The 18,127-nt window shown below is 27.8% G+C and overlaps 1 protein-coding gene across 1 annotated transcript; it reads right to left on the bottom strand.

Moving 5' to 3' along the window:
• Nucleotides 1-6,162: 6,162 nt before the first annotated feature.
• On the bottom strand, nucleotides 6,163-7,384 carry LOC135128523 (syntaxin-1A-like). The gene is made up of 4 exons (XM_064055380.1): nucleotides 7,144-7,384; nucleotides 6,923-7,075; nucleotides 6,553-6,849; nucleotides 6,163-6,489 (listed from the first exon to the last, which is right to left on the bottom strand). Exons 1-4 carry the CDS (start codon nucleotides 7,267-7,269, stop codon nucleotides 6,178-6,180), a joined length of 888 nt encoding a protein of 295 aa, XP_063911450.1. The 5' UTR covers nucleotides 7,270-7,384; the 3' UTR covers nucleotides 6,163-6,177.
• Between the last annotated feature and the right edge of the window lie 10,743 nt (nucleotides 7,385-18,127).

Genomic DNA, 18,127 nt, shown 5'->3' with positions numbered 1-18,127 from the left:
GATTATTTGTTAATAATAGGAATAGAAAAAATATTAAACACATTTATTTTAATTTAAAAATTAATTTAAATTAAAAATTTCATTAGTTAAAAAAATTTTAATCTAAAAAAAATTGAAAATAAAAAATAAAATTAACATTAAAATTTTAATTTTATTATTAACGGAAATAAACAAGTTCCTTAACGTAAAACTTTGAAATTATAAATTAATTGAATAAGAAAAAAAAAAAAGTAAAACTTCTTTTAAATGAAATTAAAAATTTAATTAAAGTAGTGAAATATTAATTTGACTTAATTAACGTAAAACTTTTAAGTGAAATAAAAAAAATTCATTATTTTATAAATTTAGAATTAAAAATTAATTGAACATAAATTTTTTTGTTAACTTAAAATTTTTATACGACAATCCAATTAATACAAAATAAAAGTAATAAACTTTTTTGGTCACTAAATTTATATAGTAATCAAGTATTTAAAATTCTTATAGAAAAAATATAATTATTGAAAGATGAATTGAAAAAAACTAATTTAAAAAAAAACAATTAATGAGAAAATCTTTTAAAATGTACTAAAAAATTTAAATTTATTAAATAATTTAAACACAAAAAAAAAAGATTTTAATAAAAAAATTGAATTTTATATTTATAATTAAAAAATTATCTTCAAAAAAAATTTTATATAAAAAAATTAATTTAAATTATAAATACGGATAACGTTAAATAAAAATTTTATCATAATCATAATAAAAATTAATTTTTAAAAAAAATAATTGTATAAAATATATTTAATTATAAAAAATTTTATATTTATATGATAATTAGTTTAAATATAAAATAAAATTATTAATAGTAGAAATCAAAAATTATAAAATTTAAAACAAATAAATAATATTATATAATAAAAATGGCTTAATAAATTTTAATAACAAATTAATAAAAATATTAAAATAAAAATAAATAAAAGTCTGTAAAATAATATTCGCAAATATAAAAATTTTTTACAAAAAAACTTTTAAATTTATAAATATATTAAAGAATTTAATTTTTTAATAAAATTGAATTCAAATTTTTTTGAAAAAAAAAATGAATTTGTTATAAAATTTACTAAAAGTATACAAAGTAAAATCGGGGTGGATCTGTGAAAATTTGGAAGATAACGATAGAGAAGCTACTGAGCAATAGAAAAATAATGCAGCAGCATCAGATAAGACCCCTATAAATATAGGTAAAAGCAAAAATAATAAATAAATAAAAGTTGGATCGCTAAAAAAAATTATACTTCTTATGAAAAAAATGAAAAGAAAAATAATGATTTTCTTTTAAATTAACCTATTTAATTCGAGAATAAAGAACTAAAATGTAAAAAAAGTAAATGAAAATAAACATAATAATTTATAAAATAATATGGAAATTAAAAAAATTTAAAACTAAAATGTAAAAAGTAAAAATTAATAATAAATTAAATAATATTTATATATATTAATTCGAAAAGTAAAATTATTATTGGAATTAAAGAATATTAAAACTAAAATTTAAAAAGTAAAAGTTAATAATAAATTAGTATTTATATATATTAACCCGAAAAGTAAAATTAAAAGTAAATTAAAATTTTTTTTAACAAAATGTAACAAGTAAAGAATTATTTTAATAATAAATAATTTTTTATATATTAAATAAATTATTATATTAATTCGAAAAGTATTATTAAATGTTAAATATTAAAAAATATAACTGAAGGTAAAAAATATATTAATTATCTTAATAATCGAGAAGTAAAATTAAAAATTAATTAAAAAAAATTATAACTAAAAAATAAAAGATGCCAACGAAAAAAAATATATATAATTTGTGTAATAATTTATTTAATTAGAGAAGTAAAAATAAAATTTAACTGAAAAAAATTTAAACAAAAAGTAAAAATTAAAGTAGTAAATTAAATATAATTGATATTTTTTATATTAATAAGTATTTTTAACTAAAATAAATAAAGTAAAGGATGAAAATAAATATAGATAACATATTTTATATATAAAATTAATTACTTCAGAAGTAGATTTAAAGAAATTAATAAATATTTTCATAAATAATTTATTTAATTCGAGAGTAAATAATTATTGCAATTAAAATTTAAAAATCGACATGTAAAAAGTAAAGTATGAAAATAAAAAAATAAACATTTTTATATATAATTTCGAGGATAAAAAAGTAAAGGATAAATTAAATATAATAAATATTTTTTATATATAAATAATTATTCTATTAAGTCGAGAAGTAAAATTAAACTTTAATTTTTAAAAATAGTAATTAAATTGTAATGAAAAGATTAAATTAAAAATAATAAATATTTATTATAATAAATTAATTCAAGGAGTGAAAATAATAATAAATAAGAAATAAAATTATAACCGGAATGTGAAAAGTAGAGGATGAAGTATAAATAAATTTAATTATGGAATTATTCATTTAATTCGAAAAGTAAATTTAAAATTAAAATTGAAAAATATTACAACTAAAAATGTAAAAAGTAAAGAATTATATTAAGAATAAATAAATTATATAGACATTAGTGATTATATTATTAATTCGAGAATTAAAAGATTAAATCAAAAGTAAATAATATTTATTATATAAAAAATATTTTATTTAATTTCATACAGTAAAATAAAAACGAAATAAAAAAAAATTATAACTAAAATTTAAAAAGTAGATGAAATTAAATGTAATAAATATTTTTTATATAAATCGAAAAATAAAATTAAGTTTTTTTTTTAAACTCAAATGTGAAAAGTAAAAGATTAAATTAAAAATAGAAAATATTTTTTATATGTTAATAAATATTTTATCAATTCGAGAAGTAAATTTATTAAAAAAATATAAAATAATTAAGTAAAGAATGAAATTAAAAATTAAAAATTATTTATTTATAATATCAAATAATAATAAATAAATATTTAACATATAATGAAAACTTTGTAAAAAGATACGCTAATAATACTTAAATAATATTAAAAATTAAAAGCTTTGCAGAAATTTTATTTGGTTTTACATTTCCAGCAAAAAAAAAAGTTAATAAACTAATTAATCCGAGAGGTAAAATATAATTAAAAATTAATATTTTGCAGAAGTTTTGTTTAGAAAAAAACAACGGCAAACATGTGCTCTATAGTAATTTACATTTCCAAAAAAATAAAAGGTTGTTATTAATATTATAAAATGCTTTAAACCGCTTTAAATAAAAAAGTTATTAGAAAGAATTAACTAATAAAGTAACATTAATTAATAATAAAGATTAAAATTTACCAAGTTTTACTTATAAAATTTTAAAAAAAAAGTTAAAAAAGTATAAAATTATATAATAAGTATTAATATAATAACATTCATTACTTTTTCTACTGATCGTGAAATAAAGACTCCATAAAATATCAAGAAAACTTAATACTATTAGTTATAATTAACGAAAAAATTTAAATTAAATTAAAAATAATATTTATAAAATTTTACAATCAAACTATTTATTATCATAAAAAAATTAAAAAAAATAAAAGCATAAAATAAAAAATATAAGCCGTTTTATGTTAATAAGGTGAAAAGTGTTTATAAATATGTTATAGTATTATTATTAATAATAATAAATATAAAAAAATTTATAAGTTATAATAGTAAATAAGTATAAAAATAAGTAATTGGCTATTAGTATTTAGAAAATTAAAAAAAAAATTAATCTTAGTTAACAATTATATTTATTAATAATAGTAACAGATAAAATAAAAATAATGAAAAATTTTCATACTAATAGTAATAGTAATAAATATTAATAATATAATTTTTTTATATTAGTATTTTATTAAGAATAAATAATAAAAAATCTTAGGTTCTTTTTGATACTTAAAAATGAGACCTTTTGGGCTCATTATGTTGTACAAATTGATGAAGAACAGAGTTGTTAGTAAAGCGGCGAGAAAGCTTTTTAATAAGATAAATTTTAAAATAAAATTAATAAAACATCTAAAAATTGAGAAACGACGAAAGTAATTATAAAATTTATTATTAAAAAACTTAAAGTACCTTATGAGGCTCCCAGTCAGCTCTAAAGTTGCGTAAATTTGATAAAAATTGAAAAGACCAAGAGAATAAAAAAATATAGTTGCAGTAATTAAAACAAACAAGTTAAAATTTCCAATATCATCTAAAAAATAGTACAAATCAATGAAAAGTTTTATCACAAATGAATTGAAATAAACTAAAAAAAAATTTACAAGATGCTGTACAAACGAAATTTAAAAAAATTTAATACCATCAGAATCTAAACGAGCCAGCCTAGATGATATAGAAACTGAATATCTGATAAACTGAAAAGCTTCAGCAAAGAGAACAAAAGGTGAAGAAAATTTTAATAAAAAAAGAAAAGTCGTAATCAAAAAGTTGCTTTTGAGGAAGTAAAATAGAATTCCAAAAACAAAAAATACGGGGAATTCCAAAAAAGATAAACCTGCCAACTTTAGAAAAATCTATAAAGTAATCTTTCGGCATTCTATAAATTATTAAAGACCCCAAAAATCTTTCCGCATAATAAAGAAGATAAAAGTTTCCCAATTGCGAAGGAAAAAATAAAATAAGTGCCTTGGGCTTCTCCCCAGATGATGAAAGACAAAGGAAATCCAACTATTACAGTAGAGAAGATGGCCGCTTCTACTAAACTTGATAAGCAAAACAGAGTTACCATCTTATCGTAAATTCTTAAATATTAACAAATCTAAATAAAAAGTTTTAACATTTTTCCTTGTACAAAGGAATTTTGGTAGCCAAGTTTAACCCTAATAAACACTTTACTCGTGTGTTCTATCTTCTCACTTCTCCAGTGGCATCAAAGCTGCTATACATTATCGAGTTTTTTCAGTATATAATATTTCAGCTTTTACTAAAACTTTTATAAACTATATTTATATTATAATTTAAATAAAACATTTTATTTTTTATTTCTCAATCTTTAATTTATTATAAGCGTGCTGCTAAAGCTTAACCTTAAGCAAAACAAGGAATAAAGAATAAATAATTATGTAAAAGCTATTGTTTTGTGTTCGCTAAAGAAATCTGCTTTTCGGTTAGATTTAGTAGCAAATAACTTTATAGCGCTTGGAAATGTTTTTTTTAACTTTAATCTCGGCGAAATTAAAAGTTAATTGAATTATTTAACAAGATTAAATCAAAATACCACTTCAAACAAAAAGTTTTACTAACTAAACTTCAAGCCCTAATAACTTTATAGATTGTGCTAACCTTTTTTATAGAGCCTACCAGGATTGTAAAAGAAATATTACATCTACGTGCTAAATATATTTACACTAAGTTCTATCTAGCTATCGGTTGATTTTATGAAAAGTTATTTTTTTCAGTAATTGGTTTTCTTACTTGGAGAATGATTTATTGAAGGGAGATTAAAATACAGTTTATAAAAATCATTTAATTTAAAAGGGGTAAAGTCTTTTTAATCTGTACTATTTTACTTTCAAAAACCTGGGCTGGTTCGAATAACCAAAAATTACCCATATTTATTAAAAAGTAAACCTAAATCCTTTTAAAATGAAGGTCGGCAAAAAGAAGTTTAAAGTTCATTCTTTAGATATGCCTTTAAGCTATATGTAATAAACTTTATAAACTTATGTATATGTTTGTACTCGTAACTATAGGTCAAATCGCTATCCTTCTTTTCGCCCATAATAATCCATACGTGGGTAAAAGACGATATTCATAAGAATATTAATACAAATATATGAAAAGGCAATCCTACAGCGAAGAAAATTAAAAACCAAAAGGATAATTCTGCTACGATATGCTTGAGAGAACAAATTTTTTAATTCAATTTTTTTTAGATTTCTTGTGTATTTAAGAAATTTTCTATTCAAGATAAACAGAAAGTTTACGTAAAACTGAAAAAGTTATGAAGGCTCGGTTTGTTGTTAGACTTTTTTTAAATAGGCAATAATATATCCGCCTAAGTTCTTTATTTTACTTAACGATAACGGTTTCAAAATTTGAGTATAATAAGTAGAATAGTATAATGCTATTGGAAAGTTTGGCTTAGCAAGAAAGTTTACTCATTTTATTGGTAGTCAAAAAGAAACAACACTATAACAAAGAAAGCTGAACTCTGTTATATTATTAAATTTAAAAAAAAAAGTTTATTTTTTCCTAAAAACTAAAGCAAGAACTATAGCAATAATAGCTAATATTATCAACACAAATATGAAAAAGATTATCTTTTTCTTTCTTATTTTTCTATTTAAGTTTTTTGCTTCTATGAGCTCAGCCTTAGCTTCTTCGGTATAATCTTCCGCCTCGCCAACATTGATTTCTATATGATCGAGTGTCTCGCCTTGTTGTTCAACTAATAAAGCCATATCCAAAAACATCTGGTGTAGTTGCCTAATAGATTTCTCTAATTTAAGAATCTCTTCGTGTCGATCTTTAATTTCTTCAAGAGCCTGCTTAGCCTAAAAAATTAGTTTAAACCAAAATAAGGTTATCTGGTAAAAAAATTTTTTTCAATAATAAACCTCTTGATGTCCTGGAGAAAGAATCTCCTGGGCGAAAATAGAATCACCTGTTTCGTTGCATAAAGCTGCATCAATTTCTTCTTCGGTGACATCCTCCTTAACTATTCTATACTGCCGTTGCACTCTTTCTCTATACTTCTGCTTAAACTTGCATTGTACTTTATTATACTCGGCCATACAATCAAAGAACTGTTCTGAAAGATTTGCATATTGTTGGTAGGGAAGGCGATACAAAGCATCCTTTTTATCAGGCCGTTTTTTCAATTCTTCTCCTAGTTTCTTTAATTTATTTCGAATCTAAAAAGATACAATAAAATTTGTAAAGGAAAAAATTTATGAAGCAAAAAAAAAATAATAATAAAAGGTTCACGTTATTAGCATATCTAGTAATTTCGTCGTTTGAGGAATCTATGGACTTAGAACAACGCTTCCCTTCTGCTTCAGAAACGGAGGCAAGTTTTTGATTATGCAGCTCCGATATTTTTTCTATGTTACTTTTAATCTTATCAATCCAACGTCTAGTCTAAGATTTAAAAATAATATTATCAAGCTAAATTAAATAACTTCCAAAAAAAGTTATAATCGACCAACTTGGTCTAGTTCCTCTAAAAACTCGGAAGCGTCTTTTTCTTGATCAGTAGTAACATTTTGAAGAACGGGGGAATACTTTGCCTGGGGATTAAAATCTTGCAATTCTTTAAGTCGGTCCTTCCCCATTTTTATATTGCTACTAATCAACAGTAAGGAGTAAAATTAACTTGCTATCGCAAGAAGGAAATAGTATTAAAATTATTTTCTAAGCTCTTTGCCATAATTTTCTTTCCAGAGGATAAAAAACTGGCCCCCAACGCCAAACTAAAAAGCTCTAGGCTTGTAAATAATAGTATAGAGGTATTTCTTAAAAAGATTTGTAATTCAATCCAACCAATAACAGCATTAGTAATGATTACAAAGAAAAACTTTCTATGTTTAGTTACAGTTTAACAAAAGTTGTATACATGTAATTTACCGGGCGGAAATGTGAGTTGCCACCGTAGCTCAGTGGTTAGAGCGTTTTCACGCATTCACAAAGTCGCGGGTTCGATTCCCATCAGAGCAAAGCCGTACTTTTTCTGGTCTGGTGGTCACGGGTACAATTTCCCTACAAACAAAGTTTTGATAATCTACGCACCGTGCTAGTGCATGTATACTCAACTTAATTTCGCGCATTAACAGTGGTGTTATTAATGGGAGGATTTATATTTATTAGATCTACTTATAACTAATTTCTGACAATGAGTCGAACCCTATGCGGTGTCGTCATTATATTCCAAGTATCTTAAAGCAAGTAACTTTGTGAAGAAAGGGGTTTATACAAAAAGTTGTTATTTTCTCATATTAAACCATTTCAGTTATATCTTCTAAAAAATTTAAAAGTGGTTAGTTGTTTGAATTTTGAATAATTTCTTATATTATATTAATTATCTATGAAAACGGTATGATTAAAAGTTTTATTAAATGAAATTTTTTAGCAGTTGTGAATACACTGTTTAAGTCAGTTCACGTATCCATATTATATTATTAAAATCTTCAAGTTAGGAAATAATTAACTTATATTCCTAGGCATAACCTTAACATGAAAAAAGCACTTAAACTTGCAATTTAGAAGGGTATAACTTTTATTTAAAAACCAGAAAGAAACATCAATGTTCTAAGTATTTTCATTTTTTAGGTCATTTAGCTCGAAGTCCGAAAGAAGAAAGCATGACAATAGGTACAGACCGTTTAATGAATTAATTTTTTGTAGCTAGTTTACTTTTTTTTAAACAATATATTTAACGGGTATTGCATATACAGTATTTCTGAACATTTTCGAAATTAGATTTACATATAACATAAGTAATATTTGATGTTTATAGTAAATAGCATATTTACTGATTAGAATGTATGCTGAGCCACGTATACTTTAATTATAACACTGGTTGAAGGGACTGCAGAAAAGTGTCCACTCACACTACGCGGTTAAAGATATGACGCTGTTAGTGAACACGTCGTTAATAGGACTACTCTAAACTTACTTAAGCGTCGTGCATGCTAACCTTAGCCCTATCCGCGTATCGATCAATATATAGATTGTTGTATCATATACTTGGAAAGGGACCATTCGTAAAGTACAATTATCTTTTACTACGCTAGCGCATGCGATAAATAGGAAGAGAGCACTACAAAAATATGACTGGCTATTTTATCAGCAAAATACCCTCCTACTATACCATAACTAGATACTTTATTACAATTTAACTTCTGATAGCTAGGATAGCATAGCAAAAGATACATATACTTTATACCGAGATAAAGTGGTAAATGGTGTTATAATGCCTCTTAGCTGTGTAAGATAGGTTGCAGTACGTATGAAGCTTTCGTTCTTGACTATTTACCGCTGACGCAGAGCTTTACACACTTAGTATGGGCTATGACACCAACAATAAAGAGATAAAGTACAGATAGGTAGATAAGAGATGAAGGCCAACCCAAGGGAAGCATCATCCGTGGAAGGGGGGGTTATGAACCAGCACCTTGCCTCACCTCGTCCTCATGCGAAGGATGAATCACCTTAGAACGGGTATCCAACGTGTAGGATTAATGTCCAGCCCTTGAACATCTCCTCAGTACGCTGATAACTATTAAATTTTTACTATAGGGCCGATCTTTTACGGCTACTTAACGATACTAGTCTAGGATAAAGACGCTTACCTTTGCCTTAAGCTACTAAAAATTTTACAACTTGTGAAGAAAGCACCGATGATAGCTACCAGTCGAATGCAAGAGATGCATAGCGCTATCCCTTGGAGCTCACCCAACACGGCTGAGGTATTATATTACCTAACTTTGAATCACTAGCCTACATCCCTGTGACTAAAGCCCAATGAAGGAGGTCAAAGCATCTCCACGGACAAATAGAAAGAGAAAAGATAAAACATATAGTTAGCATGCACGAAAGCGCTTGAGCATCGATTAAGAGTGTTTCTGTTCCTTTACACATGGTTTTTGCGAAGCTTAAGCCTTTTTCTAGGAGAGAATATAAAAATGTTGTACAACCTACTATTTCTTAGTCTAATTTTATTTAGGAGCATAAAGATATGAAGAATGTCAATAATTGTCCTACGATTTTTAGCTCGAAGGGCACCCCTAGATTTAAGTAGCAAAGCACTAATATACTATCCGCGTGCCAAGGTGGGCCTCCCAGCACTAAATGCTGGAGAAATCATAGTCAGTTTTAATCTCTAGTAACTGTTAATATTAGCTCCAAAAGGAAGAGATATTATAAGAGTTAGTCGTTTATTGATTTTGTATTTAATTATTTATTCGTTAAGTTATTTTAAAAAAATTTTATTTTAATTTATGCTTGGAGGAGTTTTTAAATTTAAATACGCATCTCAATGAACAGGTTAATAGAAGCTGTTACTAGAGTTTGATAATTAGTACCCAAGGTAAGTTTCCACTATGATAATAGAGTCATTTAATTGTATCAAAACGAAGTCAGAGATCTCATAGATTATTTTTTAGTGTTCACAAAGTAAACAAGCCAGAGTTTTAATTTCATTTATATTCTTGTTTTTTTACATGCGGTAATTTATTTGTAGTTAGAGTTTAAAGGAAATGTGCCTTTTACAGTTATAATCCTAATAGTTAATTAGTTGTACTAGGACGAACGGTACATACGCTTATCTCAATTTAATTCCTCTAACCAAACTTAGATGCCTTAGTCTTAATCTTGTTACTAACTTGAGCTCCTTTGAGTCAATGATCTTCTGGGACCTTGGTTTTTGTTATTTATTTCGCCAAAAATGTTTGACACTATCCAGCAATATATAATTTAAGTGCAAAGTATTTTGACTACTTTTTTTTTAAGTTGAACCTTGCAGACAAACCCATATAACATATAAAAAGAAATTCTAGGTTTTTTACTTATTTAAAGATTTGGGTTTTACCAGTAGATAATTTTGCTAATGCCGTCAGCATAACCCTACATTAAAGTAAATTGTTTATCTCTCACAGGACACGCTGAAATTGGTCAGTACCTACCTTTTTTAAAATTAACTGGTTATTTCTTTATTAGAAAAGTCCAACTAAGAGTACTCTTTGTAGTAAACTTAATACTATGATAAGGTAATCGTTTAAGATCTGAAACTTAAGGTTATATGGTGAACTTGTTGACTATCAGGGGCTTAATTTTCTTATTACTTGATTAATAATTAAGTATTGGAAAACAAACCTAGAAGACTGTATAAGTGAGAGGTTTCCACTTGTTATTAAAGCGTGTTAATTAAGTTAGCTTCGTGACCAAGTCAACTGTTAATGTTCAAGTAGAACCAAGATTACTTCCTAGTTCAAGATTGCTAGTTTTTTTCTTCAAAAGTTTTAAGGCATGTTAGGTTCTTTCACCTTAACAGAGTATAAGACTAGTTCTCATTTTTAGCTAGAAATTGTTAAACTTATTAAAGCTAGGAGGTTTTAACTATACTTCCCCCTTAGAGTAGAACGATTGTAAAAACTTAACTCTCAGTTTGTATTGTAAAGGCAGATGGTACTAACCTTGCACTATTCAATGGAAGAGCCGCCACTATAAAAATCCTACTATACTACTGTAGTAGAATAAGAACTAACACATTAGAGATACTAACTAAGTCTTCCTACTAAAGCAGGACAAAAAAAGGAGGAAATGAAGATATAAGGTAACGTTTTTCTCTCAAATTCGCTTATGCTAGTTAAACTGTGCAAAAGTAAGACGCACAAGCATCGCCTACGTAGGAGATACAGATACTTTTGGACAGTTGTGATCAGGAAGATCCACTTAGCCCGAATCTAAACTGAACTGTCTGCTCTCGACTTACCGAGCATCCTTAAGAGTCATCCAAAAAAATTATGCGAAATTTTTCACCTTCTGAGTTGGGTTAGTTTGTTGATTAATTTTTTTTTCATTCTTAGAATAACGTAATGACGTTCTTGGAATTGTACTGCTGCTTAATAGCTTATTTTTGATTGCTTTATTTTATTTTAAACAGTAATTATGACAAAACGTACCTGAACAAATAAGCTGTTAAACTCTAAATTTAAGGTAGCTCAGTCTTAAAATTTTCACAAAAATAATTGAAAATGTTTATATAAAACTATCAAATGTTTGAAATATATTTATTATTAATCCACCTTAAAAAAGTTTAATCGCAAAATTAATTAAGAAATAGAATGAAATTTGCTTTTTAAAGATATAACGGAAAACAAAGACGCTAAGTTTGCGACACAACCTCGTGCGTCAAGGAAGAGCAAAAAGCGCACAAGGGAAAGTGCGCAGCGAGAGTGAGTTAACAAGATTTTATTTCTTATATTCTGTTTTGAGAAGCTTAATTATGCAAAAAAAATGCTTAGTTTTATTTAAATAGTACTTTTCCCAGCGATTTTAATTATTTAAGGGGGTTATTTACTTGATTTGTTGATTAGTTTAAACTAATTTTTTTAGTATACAACCATACCCTTATGCGCAAAGTATGCCCAGTATAATTTTTAGGAATTTTTAATTAGTTTTGATTGGTTAAGCTCTCTATTTCTTTAATAAAGGTTAAGATACATAGGTCTAAACCAACTAAATTGGCAACTAACGTCAAGGTGCTGCTCCTAACTAGGTCCCATGCACTATAAGTTCTAATGTACTAAACTAATCTAGTATAAGATTATAAATAATTCAAGTTAATGGTCACTTAGCATATTGTTTAGAACCTTAGGGCCTAGTACTACTGCAGCGAGGGGAATTTTTAGAACTGAGATATAATTGTGTTATAAAAGATAAGAAGCACTCTTTTGAGTGACCTTCTATAATTGTTTCCGCTCAGAGTCAAAGCAAGCAGTATGTCAGATAGAGCTGTTAACCAACATAATATAAGTTAGTTTCTACTTTTAACGCCCAAATAATCTTAGAATGGTTACACAACGCGAAGGATTCGATAACATGATAATAGCTAATTAAGATTAATATAAAAACTTTAGCATGCATCGAACTATTTGCAGGGGGATTGTTCCGTTGTTAACTAGCCGTGCGTGTTTACCTTGATATAAATCATTTAAATTTTAGTATTTAGGTAAGACCTCATGTAGGGGAGAGAATTGTCAGGATCCCGCTGTACTATAAAATTTGTGCATTAAATGATAATTTATCAGGATAATCATTCTTTCTACATCAAAGCACTGTTTATAATCAATAAGTAAGCTTGTTAATTTTTGTATGGCCTCTAAATTAGCTTTAAGGTTTTAACTAATGCCTGACCTGCTTTAGGTCAAATTAATACTTGATCCTAATTTATTTGCATTTTTATAAGGTGATTAAGACTTAGTCCCTACATCGCAAAAAAAAAACTATCTTCCTAGAATGTACTATACATGCTATATTTGATATATAAACAATTTGCAGGAGATAAGGCGGATGCTTGAAAAGGGGTAACAAGAAACATCTAACAATAAAACGGGATACACTAACCAAATATTAATAATTCTAATAGTATTACAACTATTAAGTACCAATAAACCGCAACTGTGGTGCATCCATTACAGACAATAATTTATTTGTACATCTATATCTTGGCAGAAGACACTCCTAAAATATAGCGAAAAGACAGTTAAGAAACTCAACAGCTATACGGAAAACTAAAACAGATTTTACTAAATTTTTTCGTGATGAAATTAATCAGTAACCAGTATGATAGCCAGTAAAAAAACATGAAGAATTTTAATTTTTTTACTTACACATTAAAATAACTTACATCTTTAACTATTTTAATACATATAAGTAGAAGAGAAATTTATGAAAACTAATATAGTTATATAAAATTAATTTTACAAATATGTGTTCACAGAATGTGCCCGAGTTTTCCGAACGTTCGTAATGAACCTGAACATGTGGTGCGATTTTAGGGTATAAAATGTGTTAATTTTATATTATTATAAGCAATTAAACGGAGCTAATTAACCTAAGAAACAAATAAGAAACGAATAAACAAAAGAAACCCATCTTAGTGTAAAGTCTCCAAGTTTTATTCAATAATGCATAACTTTCGCGAAAGACCCTTAAGAGATTTCGCTGGTGTGCATTAGAAGCTTTCGAAAGAGCTTGTTATTGTGTGGTAGTGGATTCAGTGTGTGTTCGTTTGATATCAGACGAGAAATAAATATTCGTATAATTCTTTTTACCTTTATGGGCGCTATAGTTAGAAACTATGCGGGAAGAGAGTAGGTTTTAGAACAACAAATTTGAACTTGTTTTTTCGTTTTTTGCAAGGTACTAGGTTATGTTTAAAAAGATATATGCAAATTGCCATATTAGGCATATTAATGATTATAAATTTAGACTCTTTTAATCACTTGTATAAAAGAGAAGTTTTCATTACAAAAAAGCAAGTCGGAAGTCGCTTTTATTTTTGTGTGCCCGTCTTTGCTGGCGGCTTTGCGCGTGTGCTTCATACATATTTGTACTTATTTAAAGGGGCCTATGTTAGGGTATCTAAACCTTTATGCCCTTTAAAATTGATTGTAAACAATTGTATATATATATATAGAGAGAGAGAGAGTTGTACAGAGGTGACTAAAACAAAAAAAGCAATAAAAAAAATTAACAAGACTTCCGGTTTATCTTTCGTGAACTTCACTATATACTCACAACTAAGCAATGAAATAATCTAAGTAATAATCATAATATAGCCTAAAAATGGTAATTTGCATGAAACTAATGATCTTGGATCTTTTCCTCAACATCCTATAAATTTAATTTCAGTTTGTTTGAAGGTATTAATACCAGCAAGAAAGTTGAACTACCAGCTACTAAAGGTTTAAATACCATATCAGTTTAACCTTATAATTACCTATAGTGCTGTGTAAAGGTAATAACAGTAACAAAAGAGCAACAGTTTTTATTTAACGACCTTGCACTTATGCCTTAAGACTAAAAATCTCATAGGAACGTGAAATTACTGACATATCTACTAGCTTCAAATAAATATTTTATAATGTACTGCCCCCTACATATGGTACTTAAAAAGGCTTTACTATACATTCTGCCAGTTTGTTAAATAATTAAAATTTAGCCTGTTGTTAATTTCAGTGGCTGGGTGTCATCGAGTATATGTATTGTAATCAAAACGTTATATAATTTAATATTAATAAGCTATACCGTAGACATTAACGTAATATAATATATGCTGTCGAAGAACTAAATCACTGTAAATTTTATTTTTTATAAAAGTGGACTTCCTTGGACCACCAAACCAACCGTACTAAAAATAAGGACAAAGGATTAAAAAAATAACAGAAGCATGCATGGGCTTCAGAGTGTGCAGCCCTCCATTCCTCACTCTATAAACACTTTTCTGAATATTGGCAGTAATTATCACATGAATTAATTTGGAAGATCCCGCTTATCAAGTTTGAGGGTAAAAAGTAACCTTAAATCTTACATTGCTGGATATATTTATCTATTTTTATCATCGGCCGTTGTAATCTCCATTATTAACAAAGCGTATATAACAGAAAGTAACAAGGGAAATATAGGCTTTGGTTTACTTTGTTCCCAGCTTTAATCTTTTCTCATAGAGAAACGTAAATTATAAGAAGAAAAAAGGAGGGTATATTTATATTCTTTTAGCATTCAATAACCCTGAAACTTTAAGACTGGCAAGGAGTAGAATTTATAGGCAATTTTAATGTCTTCTACCTTCTTTTTTAAGTGCTTGTGTTTTATTTCAAAACATGAGCCGCATTAATACACTTATTAAAGAATACATGTAGAGAGTTGTGGTCAAAATATATAATTTCACAGAATAACAATAAATAAAATTTAAAAAAATTTTGAAGAGGGGCAGGAATCCGTTTTTGTTCTAATTACTCCAACATGCCTTATGATGTTTCCTTAGTGGTTTCATAATTAAACCAAAATGCACAATTATTATAAAATATATAGCATATATTTAATTTTTTTAAGTAATGCTAATTTTTTTCATCTTGCGAAAGATACCATCTTTTTAATTATTTTTTATTAATTTGAAGATACCTCATGTCGAATAGCTTATATGTAAGCTGCCGGTGTATGACTAGAGGCTAAGCGTTGGTCAAAGATACCTTGCCAATTAAAGTTTTTATTTAGTCAGTTAACTTTTATGAAATTAACTTTTGCGGTCAAGGTGAGGTATGTATCACCTTTGCTTATAAATATTTAAAAAGTCTTTAGTAAGTTACAAAATGGATACCACTAAGAGCGGTCATAAGTTCGCAATCCTAAGTGGTGATCTAAACTGTAAAAGTTTATGAGGGAATAGAAAATTAATGAAGAAGTTTGCAACAAGTATTCTAAAGATAAGGTAGTTACTGCTTTAGTTCTATTTAGCCCAAGACGCACTATACGGGACACTGCAGATACATTTAGCCTTGCCGTTATAAAACAAATTTTTTGTTGGCGTCATGCAGACGACTTCGTATGAGCTTTCTTCAGATCACCTACTTCTGATTTAAAAATAGGCCTTCCATGTTCATAAAAAGAGGACAATCCTAGTTGGGTGCGATTAATCCATTGTAAGAATACACTGGCCAGACACTAAAACGGCTAACTTTTAAAATTTCTATGATCATCGAAAAATACGGCCCTTCCATTTTTACAGGTCTTACATACACCCATGAAAAGGAAACACACAACACATATATAAACTTCAGCAGGATTACAAAAAGAAACCTCTGATATATTTACCATCTATATAGTCTGAAAAAAACAAGAAAAGTAGCATGTACACCGCACATGTATAGATCGAAATTTAGAAAACATTTAAAATATACAAATATCTAGGAAGCTCCGAGAAATCTTATCTATTTAGTGACTATTTAAAAAGTGAAACAACTTTTCTTTTCGCACCATGGCACCATGGGAGGCTAAAACCCTGTTGACTGCCTATTGTCCATCTGACTCTTTGCAGTAGAATTAACAGCTCTAAGCCGGAACACCCTTATAAACCTCGAGCAATCCTTCTAGATCTCCCCCCCCCCAACGATAGGTAACGAAACAGTGAAGCTTTCCTAATAAGTAGAGCTGAGCTCGCACCAGCTAAGAAATCCCTCACTTAGCTTCCGCCCTTCAGGGTCACAGACGAACCACGGGGTCTTAATTCGAGGATACGACGAATTAGCAACGTTGCTTTTCATTTCCAATTATATATGAACTGGTCAAATTAAAGAAAAATAAGCACAGCAAAAAATACAAATATAAAAAAATTGATTTAACTCATAATTTAAAAAGATACACTGAAAAAAAAATTTATGCAGAAATGCAAGTATTTTGTAAAGATATTTTGTTGTTAAGGTTTGTTCGCTCTCTAGTATGTTTTCTTTTGTCTTTCATTGTAGCTTTCTTACGTGTAATTTTTGGTTTTGTCAGCCCCTTGGTTAAAATGTTGCAGGGTTTGAAGTCTCAACAACTTTTTGTCACTCAAGACGTAGAAACCTTCTGATTAATTAAAATTTCCTCAACCCTTAACATATCGCATTTAAAGCCTTTGAAAAAATGGAAACCCTTGGCCAGTAACTCTTCAGGTTCTTGGGATGTTTCCCCTAGCCAACCATTTTACCGTTTCTTACTATTTCTGGTATATGCAGGATCATGTGTTACAGACTTATTAGCCTCTACTAATCTTCCAGCCATGGCACCGCGGTTATTTATTGGAACTGGAAACATTTAAGTTTAAATGCGCGCCCTCCACCTTGCACATTTCCTTAAGTTGCGTTAACTTTTTTACCGATATAACTGGCCTTCTGTAACCGTATAGCCACTAGTGATGCCTTTCTGCTTACAAAAGTTTCTGGCTCTTTACCTGACTGGATCTTTGAGACATTTTTTCCTATTAAAGTTTTGTCTCGGCTTCGAGCTTGCAAAGCTCTCACACCATCCCGTCAGTTATCTCAGTTGTACTTAAACCCGCTGGTAATCTACTTTAAATATGATTTCCTCCAATAATGGATGGTGTAGTCTTCATCTTCCGCTTTCAAATGCAACAGAAATTGGGTCTTTGTTTCTGGTCTCATACTCATAGTTCACTAGAATTTAACTATAGCACTTATTAGAGAAGTAGAGAGTACAGAAGGTTAAAATCTGCACATGTGGGCAGCTTTTTAATATAACATGGAGAGTTCTAAACTTTCCTAGCCGGAGAGTTATAAAATTTTCATGTATGCATAAATTTTTAGTTTGAAGGGAACTTTATTTTAAATATATATCAACTTACTGTCGCTTTCTAGTTGGTTGCAATTTATATATGGCCTCTCAATGGGTCCGCTTGCGCGCGCTTTTTTACAAAATAAAGAAAGTTGCGTTTCAATGTAAAATACGGAAATTATTTTAACTGACCACGCGAAAAAGCGGAGGCCCACATTTAGGGGGAGGGACATTTACTAAGGCATCAAATCCAAACACACCACCTTCCCCTATTAAATGATTTCATTTTTCTTATACATCATAGCTTAACTCTAATTAAGATGGGTATTAGAGTTTTGTATATAGGGAAGTTGCACAACC

This window comes from Zophobas morio, unplaced genomic scaffold (assembly GCF_036711695.1).
Source record: "Zophobas morio isolate AGI-343-1 ecotype UQ-CSIRO unplaced genomic scaffold, CSIRO_AGI_Zmor_V1 ptg000013l, whole genome shotgun sequence".
Classification (NCBI taxonomy): domain Eukaryota; kingdom Metazoa; phylum Arthropoda; class Insecta; order Coleoptera; family Tenebrionidae; genus Zophobas; species Zophobas morio.
The sequence above is the reverse complement of the archived record's forward strand: the minus strand, read 5'-3'. Positions and strand labels throughout refer to the sequence as shown.